Source organism: Anser brachyrhynchus, assembly GCF_964034855.1.
Source record: "Anser brachyrhynchus genome assembly, chromosome: 8".
In the NCBI taxonomy this organism is placed as follows: Eukaryota; Metazoa; Chordata; class Aves; order Anseriformes; family Anatidae; genus Anser; species Anser brachyrhynchus.
Window position 1 is genome coordinate 12,744,099 of NC_137702.1, and position 14,428 is coordinate 12,758,526.

The 14,428-nt window shown below is 36.3% G+C and overlaps 1 protein-coding gene across 1 annotated transcript in view; it reads left to right on the forward strand.

The window, feature by feature from the left end:
• The first annotated feature begins 11,878 nt into the window (after nt 1-11,878).
• Nucleotides 11,879-14,428, forward strand: part of LOC308198686 (uncharacterized protein) — a 41,028-nt gene continuing 38,478 nt past the window's right edge. Inside the window, exon 1 of the mRNA XM_080601537.1 lies at nt 11,879-12,196. Within this exon, the coding sequence (XP_080457663.1) occupies nt 12,187-12,196 (10 nt within the window). The 5' untranslated portion in view covers nt 11,879-12,186. The remainder of the gene's footprint in view (nt 12,197-14,428) is intronic.

A 14,428-nucleotide genomic window follows, 5' to 3' on the forward strand; every position in this document is an offset into this window, starting at 1 on the left:
ATAAATATTTCAGAGATCTGTATTAAATTTTAGGCTTCCTCCTAGACAGGTTTGTGGATCTACTTTGTAGCTCCTTCATCCTCAGTCTTGGGTTTCATCTGGGATTTAAGTCTCTTTAGCACAGCTCAGATGTGTGACCTTGGATCAGTTACAATGGAAAAATTGTTTAAGCTGTGGTTTCTTCATGGGGAAGCAGATGAGGAATACTTGCCCAACATGCTATTGCAGGTCAGGAGGTGCTAGGTGGGAGACTAGACTGGGGCAATATCAACAGTTGTTTTATCTATCTCTATAAACAGATATTTGACTGATGCTTTTTTTTAGCATTGACTACAGAGGTATATTTTAATTGTAGATATACTTGCATAATTCATGTGTCTAGACAAAGCTATCAAATTTTATTTTATTTTATTTTAATTGGTATAAATACCTTTTATTCATTTATGGACTTAGGGGTTGATACAGCTTTACAACCATTTGTTAATAACTAGACTGAGAAGATGCCATTTGTCTCAGCTGGAGTGGATAGTCTGGATAGGTCCCCATTTAAAAATGGAATTCACATAGTATTTATTAAATCCTTGAAGAATTCAGTATTTCTTTCCACTGGTAGTTCTGAAAAGTGTCAGGAGAAAAATTCTTTATCCATCAAACTGCAGCTTTATGGAAAAGCTGAAGTATCAAAACCAGCTTGTTTGTAATGTGGTCTAAATATTTTTTTTGTTGTTTTTAAATCATAGACATTTTGATAAAATTAGAACCTTCTCTTTTCAAAAAAATAATGTGGAAATAGAAAAGAAATGAAAGCAAATTCTCAGCCATAGCAGTGAGGTTTTATGATGCAGATTTAGAATGTCAAGATTGTCATGCTCTCAAAAATCAGATCTTTGCCTCATAAAATGATTGTGGGAATTATTGCCGTTTATTTCAAAATAGCAAGCCACTATCTAGAATGCTGTTCTTCGACCTGTTGCTAAAGCTCATTTTTTACTAAGTGCTAAAACAATTTTTATAGTTATCCAGTGCTTCCCCAAATCCCTAATCTTTTAAATATTTTGTACTTGTTTTACCTTAGGCGTATGGGGAGCTGATTTTATTACCTTAAGGATGAGCGAGTTTGTAAACATTTTACAGTTTTTTTTTCCCATGGGGATCTTAATGGAAAAGTAGGAAAGTTTTCAACTGAAAAAAAAAGATTTATTAAAGCAGATGAAAAATCATTGTTTCATCACACTGAGCTGCTGTAAGACAATCATGTACCTGTCAGTTAATGACACAGCTTGAATGCTATTGGAAAATGTGTTGACCATTATAGTTCCAATTTTAATTAAGAATCTTGTTTTATCAGAAAAACACCCACTTATAGAATTGAAATGCATTTCTTCATCTTTGTATTTTTTCACCGTGTTACAATTTTGTTTTAGTATCTTTGGTGGATGAGTTCTATAAAACAGTTTGAAATTATAGACAATGCGGAACCGAACTACAACAGGCACTACATATCCAGCTCAGATAATATCTGCCTGTCTGATGATCTTGTCTCTGACAGATCCCAGTAAAGTGCTGCACACTGGAAACTTCATTCAAGGTATGCCTTGAAGACTTAGCAATGACTTTGACAAATTTCTATTCTCATTGACAGTGGCTGTTTTTGAAACTTTCACTTCATGTACCTTACTAAAGTATTGGTGTGCCTTACTATCTATATATTTACAATGCCTTGCAGTGGTTACGTACGCAAGATAATTGATGTGTATAATAGAGGTTGGAGATTATTTTGAGATTAGTTTATGAGTAGCAGAAAGTCAGAGATGGATTGTCTGCATTACATATCCTAACAGCCTCATTGTACTCTTGCAGGATTTTCTCTTTTGCTTTTCCATTATCGAACACGTAAACATGAATCCTCAATTTTCATATCTGTGCTTGATGAAGAAGAGATGGTCCTCTTTCATTGGCTGAATTTACTGTTGGTTGCAGTCACTTAGTTTTGGATTTGCCCAGGTTTATGGCAGTGTTTCAGTCTTGGAGAAGACATATGGAGTGTTGAGCAACATATCAGAGAATTTGATTTTTCTTTGTTAGATTTATTGCGTATTCAATAGAAAATTAATGTCAAGCATCTAGAGTTCATTTTGTTAATTTTTCTGAAGAACAGGAATTTGGAACCTGCTGTCACAGCAACAAATTATTATACTGCTCTGTCTTTTTGCACTATTAAGACCTCAGTTATTTTCTTGAAGGTTAAGCCATAAATGAAAAAGAGACAAAATTATCTGTTAGTCATAAAGTAGGAATTCTACCATAGTCGTTGTTGAAGTGAGTGGATAAAAGGCAATATAATAGGAATTCTACCATGGCCGTTGTTGGAGTGAACAGATAAAGAGCAATGTAAATAATGGTACTCTTGAGGATAGAATCTAAGTAACAGATTTAGTCATCACTGGCGTAGTACGCAGATCAAGAAAATAAGGGTAAAAGGATTGAGGTGAGTCCCACTTTCCTTAGTCTCGTGAAGCCATGTATGGCAATTTTTTATGGTCTGTGCATCTTAAGAAATGGTAATTTCCAGCATGGAAACTGAAAGAAGCACAGCTGGTTAGTCTGGGGGTGTGATGGCCTAGTGGGGGAGAGGGTAAAAGTGGGGGGTGAATATGTAAATCCCTATAGTTAATTCCTTTCTGACATGGCTAAATAATGACCACTTTCTTCAGAATATGGATGGAAATTTTTGTTTTACTTCCACCTAGTAATGACTCCTATTCCAGTGATCTCAATACCACAAAAATAATCAATTTACTTTGGCAACTATTTCAGGACCAAATTTATATTAAGCTTTTGCTTCAAGGGAATGCTGTTGTCTCTCACTTCACCTTAACAACACTTGAATTCAGATCTGAGCCCTTATTTTAAAATACTATTTAACATGGGGAATAAGAGTTTTTTGAGGCCTGTTTTTTCTCTATTCACAGTCTGCATAAGGACTTAGCAAAATCAAGGCCATAAAGACTAATTAAGTGAAGACGGAAGAATAAAAAAAGTAATTTCAAGCTTTCAAAACAACTGTTTAAGTATATTGTCAGTACCTTGAATACACCAAATCATTTCTTCTTGCTTCCTTGATGAGCTTTTCAAAAATATGTTCTCAATTTGTTCCAATACTTCACGTTTTTCCCTAGAGACAGTTTCCACTGATTTAAGTGGAATTAAGAAGCAATTTTTCTTCAGAGGATAATATAGTTGCAGTTCTTTATTTCATTACTTTTAGTGATTGCAGTGGTTTGAAATCTCTTTCTTTTGTGCTTTTCCTGTGAAATTCATTGCTGCCTTCTTGCTCAAAGACTCTTGTTCCTTGCTCGCATAGGTTTTATGACAACATTGTTATTTTTATTCTTTAAGAGAGGTGCTATTTTAATCTGTCTTTACTGCTGTCTAAACTTTCAGTCTCTGGTAATAAATATATTCTGTCAATTTTTCACATACAGTCTGATATTTCACTTCAACCTGCTTCTGACATAATTTAAGGATATTACTACATCATGCAAGATAAACTAGACATATAGGTGAAGTTCTCAACAGAGAAAAGGTAGCATAATCACTCAGGCTTTTTTTTTAAATATCAGTTTATCTTTAAAAATGTTTCCCTGAATAAAAAGATTATGCAGAATTACAACTAAATGAGTATGGAAATTTTGCTTGAGTTACTGACTTGCTTTTTCTGAGTCTGCATAGTGCATCCTGCTGCTGATGATGCTGAAAAACTGCTTAAGTACAGCATCAAATAGCTAACAAAAATAACCCTAGATTTAGTTATTTCTCTTGATTAAATGGAATTAGGCCAAGAGCTTCCCAGGAGAAAGTTCTAAGAAGTTTAGGCTTTCCATAAAGATGTGCTACTTTCTGGAATATGATTTGAGATATTTGGAGCAAAGAAGCATAAGTTATAGTCTAGAGTTTGAGGCACTGCCTGGTAGGGAGATCCGAGCACAGGTTACTCCCTGCTTCCAAACCTTTCCCCACTTTTCTTTATTTAAGTTTCTTTCTGAAACTCTCCATTGCTAATGAACCCATGTAACTAAATTATTACTATTTCTTGGATTATTAGATTACTGCCTTTTTCATTGTATGACAGTTCTTGTGAATAACAAATATGCTGTGCATAGTCAAATTAGTGTGTTAATATCCTTGTGGCTATGGTTTTATTTTAGTAAACCATTTTTCTTGTAAAACGGCAATATATTATTTTCATAATTAAAGTGTAATGATTTACTCTTAGAAACTGGGAGGAAAGCCAACTGAAATCTTGTAACGGCTTTTCATTATATTCTTAACATTTGTATCTTACCTAGTTGCTTTATTCTGCTGTTAGCAAAAAATTGGGGTCAGAATATGGTTGTGCGTGTGGTGAAAAAGAAAAGATTCCAGCTTGGAGTTTGCATGATTTGCCAAGATCTCAAATGAAAAAGGTTTTAAATAAGAAAGAACTATGTAAAGAGGAATTGATGGAACAAAAGGAACAGAAACAGGAGAAGACGAAGCTATAAAAGGAAATGAGGACAAACCTTCCATAAAGGCTTTTTTTTTTTTTTTTCCAGTGGCAGAAGCATCAAAGGTATCAGGGAGGGGGAAATGCAGAGTTTCTAAAATTTCCGTAAATAATGAGACATTTTGAAAAAGAAAAGAAGGGAGAGGACACAATGCAAGGAGTGCCACAGAAATCATTATTGACATTAATGAACTTGATAGCAAAATGAAGTATTAGGAAGCTATGAAAGACCACACAGCTTTTGTGGGGAATGCTTGAGACAAATGTTGGAGTATATTTTGACCATGGCTTCAAGAAGCCATTAAACAATATAAAAGATGAGTTACTGCAATATGCAATAATTTAAATATAAATCATAACTGCCAAAAACGGCTAAGCACTGTGTGAAGAAAAGGGAGGGACTGAGGAAGAAATGAGAGTGGGTCTTGAGGAATTGCTTAGGAAACCTGGCATACAGTGTTTCCAATAGTCATGTAGGACATGTTAATTGAAATAATGGCAGGAATGATCCACTGACAACAGGAAATTGAAATTTGGAACTTCCTTGGTCTAAGAAGGAAAGCAGCTGGTTGAAAACTTTCCACAGAGTCCCTATTGCTTCTGTTCTTGGGCTGTCAGAATCCAGCTCTGTAAACCATTTTTTTTTTTTTTTTAACAAGCTACAAGATATGGTCTATACTGAGGGATTTTCAGAAGAGGCAAACAACTTATATGAAATGCTGATGGCTGGTGAATTGTAGAATTATTCAATACATTTTTTTTTTACAAAGACTTTGCAACATAAGGTAGTTTAATCTGTTGGAAACACAAAGATTTTGGTTGGAGACTTTAAAGCTGTCTTCAGTGTCTAATACGTCATGAGAATACTATTTCTGTTTTAGGATGAACAGCTGTATCAAAATGCTTTTAATGAAACAGAAAGATTAATGGTTTACTATTTTTTTTAATGAACTCAAAAGTTAGATCAAAATTGTTAAAAGACCTTATAAACTTATAAAACATGGAAATAAATCTGGACCCAGTTCCAAGTTACTTATAGATTTGCTGTGCATGGATCTAAATTGTTTACAGCTCACTAAAGCTGCATGACAACTTACAATTTGATCATTTAATGAGCAGGTGAGGTTTTAGTGTGTTTAAGCTCTCTCAGCCTTACAGGTGATAGAACAGCTCCCATAGCATTGCTCCCTCCTGAAAAGGCTTGTTCATTGATTTCTGGTCACCACTGTAATTGCACTGGCTTCATATTCTCATATATAGCACTAAGTTAGTGTACTCCTTTGTTCCACAGGTCTCAGTTGCACCCAAATCCCTCTAAACCAATAGCTACAGTCTCATTAAATTCAGTGAGCTGTTGATAAAACTTAGTATTTGTACTATTAAAACTTTAATAAGTTGATGATGCCTGGGCTAAAGAGCACAGCCACCTTTCAAGGATGTCAGCTGAGTTTACAGGGCTGGCACTAATTAAAAAAGATGTTTTCTTGTACAGGGCCAGACTGTGACTCATATAACGCATCTGCCCAGCAGATATGATAGAGGTCATACAAACCTGAATGGTATGGATAAAATACATAGGTAATGATAGTAAACTGTAGAGTTCAGTGCTATAGGGTTAAAGTAATTAATACTCTGTATGTCCAAAATTAGGTGTGATGATCAAAGGAACAATTTATTCTATTAGATACTGTGTCAGAAACAGGATCTTGGGAACAGTTGTCTAATAGCCGTTCACATGCTTTTAGGAGTAAGATTGAGCAGTAACACATTTTATTCTTATACAGCATGCATGCTGTACAGCATCGGGCCCAGTCACACAGCTGATCACGTGGTAAATGAGAGTATTCTGAGTTTTGCCCCCTGTCTTTCAATTCACTTCCCCAAAAGTGGAGAAAATGCAGGGTGATTGTGATGGGCTAAAAGTAAGTTGCCACATGCCAGAATGTAAGGAAGCCAAGGAGGTGCTATGAGTCAGGCAGATCTCTGAGTCACAGTGCCTCCCCGGCTGGTTACTGGGATCGTGCTGAAGTTCATGACCTTACGTGAGCATTATTTTTCTGCAACTCGTTGATCCAATAGTTGCAGAAGTTAATATTATTTGGCATTCTCTTGGTGTTGGTTTTATAGGGTTTCTTTTCTGAACACAACTTTTTGGGGCAAAGTTGGGCACTTGGTTATATGACATGAATTTTTAGGCATCAAAAGGAGATGTTTCTCTAAAAATACTGATACTCCTGAGAACATTTTAAAGGTGAATACACCCATACACCCCTTATGACAGGGGACATGAACCTAGTGTGTAAGTGAGATGTAACCTGATTTATACCTAGACAGGCAATTTGCCCAGAGATTAAAATAATCAACTGGAAAGGTGAGGAAAGAATAAGAAATGCTGGGTGATATTGCTAGAAAGCTGAATTATAACATTGCATGTTGCTTTGTGGACAGTGTTCTCCGCTGCTGAATTCACTCTACAGTTTATATGTAGCTCCATTATTGCTAATAAAACTAGATGTTGATGTAAGAGCCCATTCCAGAAACCAGTGCAGTGCCCCTAACGATGCCTATACTTGTATCTGTTTATCTGTTAATAGACTTCATGGAATATGTATTAGTCTAGTGATTACAATGCCATCATTTTCCTTCTGTTACAGAAGGTGGCATCTGTGCAAAGCAAGTGTCTCTGTTATCATCCTTCTCCCAAATCCATTATGAAGAGGTAAAACTACACCTGTTCCTTTTCCAGAATATCAATTGCATGTGGAAGCTGAATTTACTACTAAAAAGACTTGTTAATAGGACCAAAATGGGATGTCTTTACTTTTTTTTTTGTCTCTCTCTCTCTTTTTTTTTTTTTTTTTTCCCCAAGTGTGAAGTAAGTAGTCCAGAGGGACTTAGCTGCACTGATCGGGTGCTGATTACAGTTCGGGTCTGCTAACTTCTTTGATGTGCCAGCATCCACAGCCTGTGGATAAAATATGATAATGACATCTCATGATTGGATCAGGCAATTCTCTTTGTGTACAGCCAAAGTAGAGCCAGAAAGTCCATGTTGAGATACAACAGTAAACAGCGTTGTCATTTTGTGCTACCCTTACTCATCCTGCAAATGCTTTCCTGCATGTGCTTGTTAGCAGGGGCAATATTAATAACACTGGGAGTATACCTCTGACACGCTACATGCAAAAAGCAAGGGCTATCAGACTTTGTGACTGTTTCAGACAGTGTAACCACAAATAATCAGTCTGAGGGGTTGTGTACCCAGTAAAACAATGGCGTGAGGTAAAAAGGCATTGTGTACACAAAGTAGTTTCAGCTAATTAACACAGCTTACAAAATAAGAGCAGAGATGTGGTAACCCGTGCTTTGTCATGTGTCAGTACCAAGGTCATGTATTCAATACTCTCCAAGAGTTTATATTCTCTAAGAGTTGCTAGCACATGTCGATGTCTCTTTGCGTCTGTATCTTCAGCAATGTGGTAGATGGATTAAGCAATTCTAAGAAAGTCAGCTACGTTTTTCTGTGTAGAGATGAAACCAATATAATGGTTGGAATTTTTTATATGGTGTATGAATTATTGTGGTTTGTTCCTATGATTTCACATGGCTTGAATTATATTTCATTGCTGTGTGGGTTTTATACTAGTATTTTGGAATGACTGTGTGATGCCCATTTTTGCTATATGTGTAATTCAAGAGGCTTTTTTCCATAATCATCATAGCATTCCATCTTGTTTCTGGGATTTTGAAATATGTTTAAGATTAGATTAATTAAAGTTTCAAGCAAAGAAAGGCATTGATTTGCCTTGATAAGAGTTATCAGTCAGTAACTAAATTAAAGAGGTTATATTTTTGTGATCTTGGCATATCTGAAAGGCATTAGGATAAAAACCACCTGATCTCTAGTCCTAGATTCACTATAAACGCATCGGAGATAGGTACAATACAATTTTCTCCTACTCTGACCATGGATGAAGTTTGAAATTATAAAACTAACTTGACTCTCCTGCTTGAAACAAAGAGAGCTCCATCTATTGACATCATCATGGGATCCTGGCCACAGCAGGCAGGAGGACAGACATACATAAAGGGATCATTCGTCTCCTTTTATGTATGCCTTATGCAGTAAGAAAGAAACAATTTCTGTGCTGAGACTGATACAACAAACTGGTCCTGAGTTGTTTTTTCAGGTCCACATTATTATCTGCGCTTTGGAAGCTTGCTTTGCAACCACAGACTTGGGCATTTTTTTTAAAATTATTTTTATTTTTTCTTCAATGCTGCCAGTCATGGTACAGAAGTCTTTAGAACATTGTCGCTTTTCCCACACAATATCTATCTTTTGATTAGTGACTGATAGATAATTCATTTTTGATGCTTCTCTCTCTCCTCAGACTGTAGTGCCATTGATGGTAGTTTTCCAGTGGGAACATTTGTTTACAAAGTGAAGTACTTATATGACCAAGCATTTTCTAAAGTTCATGTGATAATGAGTACTGACTTGAATATGCCACAGTTCTGCATTTCACTGCAATTTCCTGAACCCTCCAGCATCTGCATTGTTTATTTTGAAACACATATGTATGTCTTTCACACACTATATATATTGATCTTTCATGGGGTTTTTAGAATTGCCTTTTGAGTTCAGTTTTACTGAATTCCTACTGAATTGATCAGAGTCAAATTTTGCCCAGAGGATTTGGTTCATTGGATTGTGGTCTTCAACAAATCTCCAGTCATAAGTACTATAGCCAGTTGCTATATTCTGATGCTTTGGTATTAGGAAGTAGATTTTAAAGCAATATAAATAAAATGGCAAAGTCCAAGACACTTTCATTTAAAAGAGTAGAATGTTATTGCTGTATTAGCCAAGAAGAACAGCATGTGGGGAAGTCATGTCATTTTATAATCTTTTCTTGCCAGGGAAGATGCCTGTAATTTTCAGCCATTATCTTCCTGTGTTTTACAAACAAAATTAAGCTATAGCATTATATATTGTTCTAGGTGCAACGTTTATGTAACATGTAATTTATGTATGTCCCTCCTGAATTTCTTTCCACATCCTGTGTTGTCTCATACTCACTCTCTACTGGAAATAAAAAGAATTGCTTCATTGATTTGCACTTGCTTTGTAAGTTCTTGATTAGATTAGAACATTCCCTTTTCCAATTTATTTTAAGTTTGAGAAAAAGGATTAAAAAAATGAAATGCTAAGTCTGTATTTCTTTCCATAACAGCAATGTTCTCCTTGGCTCACATTCACTATTTTCAACTTTTGTTCATATATTAAGTTCATTTTACTCTGTGGGACAGGACTTCATAACATGATGTTTTCTGACTACCAATTGAATAGTTGCTTACTAATATATCAGAAAGCTATAAAAAATAAATATGGCTGAATAAAAAGAAATTATTTATTACACAACAGTATTTAAAAATTGGACAAAAAAAGGAATTTTTTAAAAAGGTCTTTATGATCAGAGAATATGTTATCAAATTAATAACTGCACACATAAATATTTGTATTTACTTTTGTGTTCACAGTGTTACATCACTAATAGCATGTTTGTCACAGGTGGAGCCAGTGCTGTCTCCAGAGCTGACACTGCCTCATCAGCTTGTTGAATCCTAATTCCCCTCATGGTACATGTACAGCCTACTTGAATTCAGGCATCCAATTTCAAACTTCAGTTTGGACAGTGGGAAAGTTGTAAATGTTGAGTTAAATGAAATTTATGATCTAACTCAAAGGGAAAAAATGCTGAAGGGATCGAGGACATCTCTGCTCCTACAGAAGACAATCTTCTTTTCTTGGTCCAGCTGTGCCAGTAAAAGAACTCTCTGGCCTATAACTCTTTTGTTCTTGCTTTGACTTCTTCCACTGGCAAGTGGAGCAGGCAATGTGATTGCTTTCTCATCTTATTAAGTAAACATGCCGCGGTAACTCTAGCCACTAATATTTTTTCTTGAAACTAACTATGAAGTACCTGGAGGCAAGCTTCTGCCCCACTGCAGAGCCCAGTGCTCAAAAAGGAAGGTGGTGTTGAGCAACTGGGGTAGTTCTCTCTCATACAGAGCCAGCTGGATCTGAAAGAAGGTGTAAGTCCACCTCCTTCACTAAGGTTGATTCTATAATGATTTGGTGCAGCCCCAATTATGCTGCTTAGCTCTTTGCATTTACACTGCTTTTCTCTTCTGGCATGATTAAGAGCAGGTGCTGTATGAGTTGGTGCCAGTGGAGAAATGTATGTCCAAGGTTTACTTAGTCTCTCAGTGAGTCTCCTTTTTAATTTGGTGTGAAGCTATGCCTTTCTGGAAAAAAAATGGTCTGAGAACTCGTGGGCAATATTGCAGGCTCCATGGTCCAGCACTGAAAGCTGGGAGGGCTCATATCTCCTCAAGTCAAGAAAGAAAAGCTCAAACCTATAGCAGACTGTTGAGGCGCATTTGCTGAAATTGTTTGAAAAGATTCTGTAGAAGTTGATATCTTGATTGAAAATGTTTTCTCCAAGTAAAATGATACTATATGTACAGAACACAACATGAAACTAATTTTCATTAGCAAGCATCTTGGCATTTACCCAGCTGTATTCAAAGATGTTAGAACATGCTACAGAAATGTACTCTGCTCAAAATTAATTGAAAAGAGTGAACCCAAGATTGCTTTCTTCTACTGACAGTTCTGCTTACAGCAGAAGAATGATCCCTTGCCATTTAAAAATACACTAGAAGCTATAAAAAGAAGCTTTAACCAATCAATCTGGGACAAGTACATTTTTAAGCTAGCAAAGAATTTCTATCTAACTTGTGTCCTTGTTTTGCTTTCCTTGTTTTGCTTTCCTTATTTTGCTTTTCCTTGTTTTGTTCAGTGTTATTTATGAAAACACTGTTTGAATTCCTCTATTTCTGCAAAGAATTTTTGGATGCAGAATAATGTGATAGCCAAAAAATCTGTAATTGTTCATCCTGCGTAGCCTCTGGGTTTAATTCCTTTCAAAGGTCTGTCCAAATTGAAATGTTTGGCTGTGAGTTGCTAGTCATGAGGGAGAAGTCCTCACAGGTTGAGAGTGGCTGGAAGAGCAGTATAATGTTGTAGGCATCCTCATGTCAGATACCAGTACTGGTTCCCTGTACTGGGAACTGGGAATCACAAGGTACAATTCACATGGATCCTCCTCTGGATCCTTAGCTGTAGATTCATTATTTTGTTCACGCAGCTATCTTCACAGGCATCTTGGGTGTATTCATCTCAGCTGTGTCTAATTATCTGGCCATGGTAACAGTCAGCACTGGCATGCTCTACCACATGCAGCTGCTGTGCTTCTACAGAAAGGCCGCTCTGATAGTCATTAGCACTTTCCTTATTGCTGCTTAAACCAGCTAGGCAATAACAAGACAAATGTTTCACTAGCTTGAGTTCTTTCCTGAGCCTTGATTCAGACAGAGAAATGGATTCAAAATCCAGGAAACTTGGATCGAGTTGGATTTGGCTCGTCAAGTCAGTCTCACTTGTGCCAAGGTAGTGCTAGAATTTGGGGAACCGGTCCTGAGGAAGGATTTGGTGGTGAGGTGTAGCACCCTCCAGCAGCGGGAGAACAGATGCACGCTGATCTTTGAGCACCTTGGACACTGACGCTGCAATGGAAGAAGGTTAGCACAAAAAGCAGATCTCAGTCCCTTTCCCCTGATGGAAGCATGTTTGGGATGATGCCTGCTGAGCAGTCTTTTCATCAGAAGAAAACGGGTTCATCAATAATCACCCAGCGTAAATAAGATCAAGACATGCTGAGTGGCTCGAGAGGGTGCTGCAGGACAGCTGGCCTTAGTGTGGTTTGATAAGAGTTGGAGAGAGAATCTTTCTTTTAAAGGGAAGCTTACCTTACAGCTTACAGACATCTTTTTATTATTACTGCGCATAGCAATGACTTGGGTTTTTAAACTGAAATACTAATGAAGAATGAAACAGAGGGCAGACAACAGTATCACAGTGTTATTTACAACCTTTTTGCTGAAGGAAATAATAATACAGAAGATTGCACTTCATTATAAATTTTTCTGACTGAATTAGGAAATGTCCAGAGAAGCCTCAGGATTTTAATTAACCATTTTAATTTTAATACACTATAAATGCATCCATTGCCTTTTTCATTGCTTTCTCAGTTGCCTTTGTCACCTCAATTACTGAGGAACCAGCTCCAGGCAAACTTCATAAATATCCTTGCAGTCATTTTTCATGACTACTTGCCTTTTATTAGCAGATGTCTAAACAAATGCTGCAGAACAGTCGTATACAGGAACGATAACTTTACTTACTGTTTTCTTCTGATACTAGCTACTCTTCTCACGTAGCACAGTCCTCATGGCTGATGATACACTGTTGACATTTTTGTCAGGGTTTTGACCGGTGGCATTTGCACTGGTGCTGAAGTACTTGGTTTTCCATCATTCTTAGGCTAACACTATTTCATGACTTCATTTCACAATCAAATACTGCCAATGCTAATCAGCTTAATTTCTGTGCTGTTAACTGACTATACACTGCCTACTGTTGTTGCTAATTCAAAGTCAAGTGACTCTAAATATGGACTGAATGCATCAATGGGAAATGCGACCCTGTGCTACTTTTTCTTCCTACACCTTCTAGTCTATTTTGTTTGCTAAGGTTTTGTTTTTGGTGATCTGTGGCACCTTCAGATCTATACTGTTAAAGATAGAGAGGAATTACAAACTCCTAAGCATTCTTTCCTTCACATTACTATGGCCTCCATCAAACTTTTCATGTGTTATTATGTCATTTTTGTCTTTTTCATATGAAATCAAGACAAAGGACAAAAATTTTGAATTACTCAGTGATTCTATTTAGTTAGTTAGTTATAAAAGGCTTTAAACTTTCTAAGCAATTTAAAGTGGTGTCCTATAATGGTATATGATATGGAATGATATGGAATATAATATGATATATTATATATATTATATTATATAATATGATAATGATAATATGGATATAATATGATAATATTTTACATAAATTACTCAAATTTCATGTATAAAATACTTCCGACATTATATGCTTAAGGTTTTTGATTTGTCCACTGATGGCTAAAATGTCTACTTATATTATGTTTTAGATTAGATTACCTTTCCTTTAAATTCATTTTTTTCTTCTTTATTTATGTAACCTACCATAATGCATAAGTTTGCAAATTGCATATTAGGTATCCATTCGGATATCTACTTTGAAAGGCAGGATAGGTGCTCTAGCACAAAGCACTAAACTATTCAGTAGTAAGTTATATGTGAGTGGATCCATAGATCATGAGGTGAATGCAGAAAGGACTGAACCTGCTCTTATGGTTTACATAACACAAATAATATTTGATGTCCACAGACGGAATGCAGTGCTCAGGACTTCGTAATAAAGAATGAGAGCACAAAAGATAAAAGAACATTGAGTGTAGAGGGCATAACTCTGTAATGGACACACAGTGTTTAGAAGACTAGTGATATAACAAACTAATTACGTTTCAGTACAAACAGTGCCTGAACAGGAGATGCGGTCTGAGCCAAGCTCTCAGTACATGTGGCTCATGCAGCCCAATTTACATCACACTTTTTCAGTGAGTAATTGAGCACCCTACTGTAGATCTGTTTAGCTCTTTGATCATTTCCTTGTGCAGTTGCCATATATATACCATCCCAGAAACTGCATGCTCTATGCAGAGATGCTAATAATGAGGCATTTTTTTCACTTATTTGCATGCAATTAAAAATGCAGTGGCAGTCAATTTGAAATGAGTCTGCTTCTTGCCAGTTACTTGCCTTTTTAACGTTTTTGAAATGGAAATTCTAGATTTGTTTTTGTCATTTAAGAGAAGTAGAGTA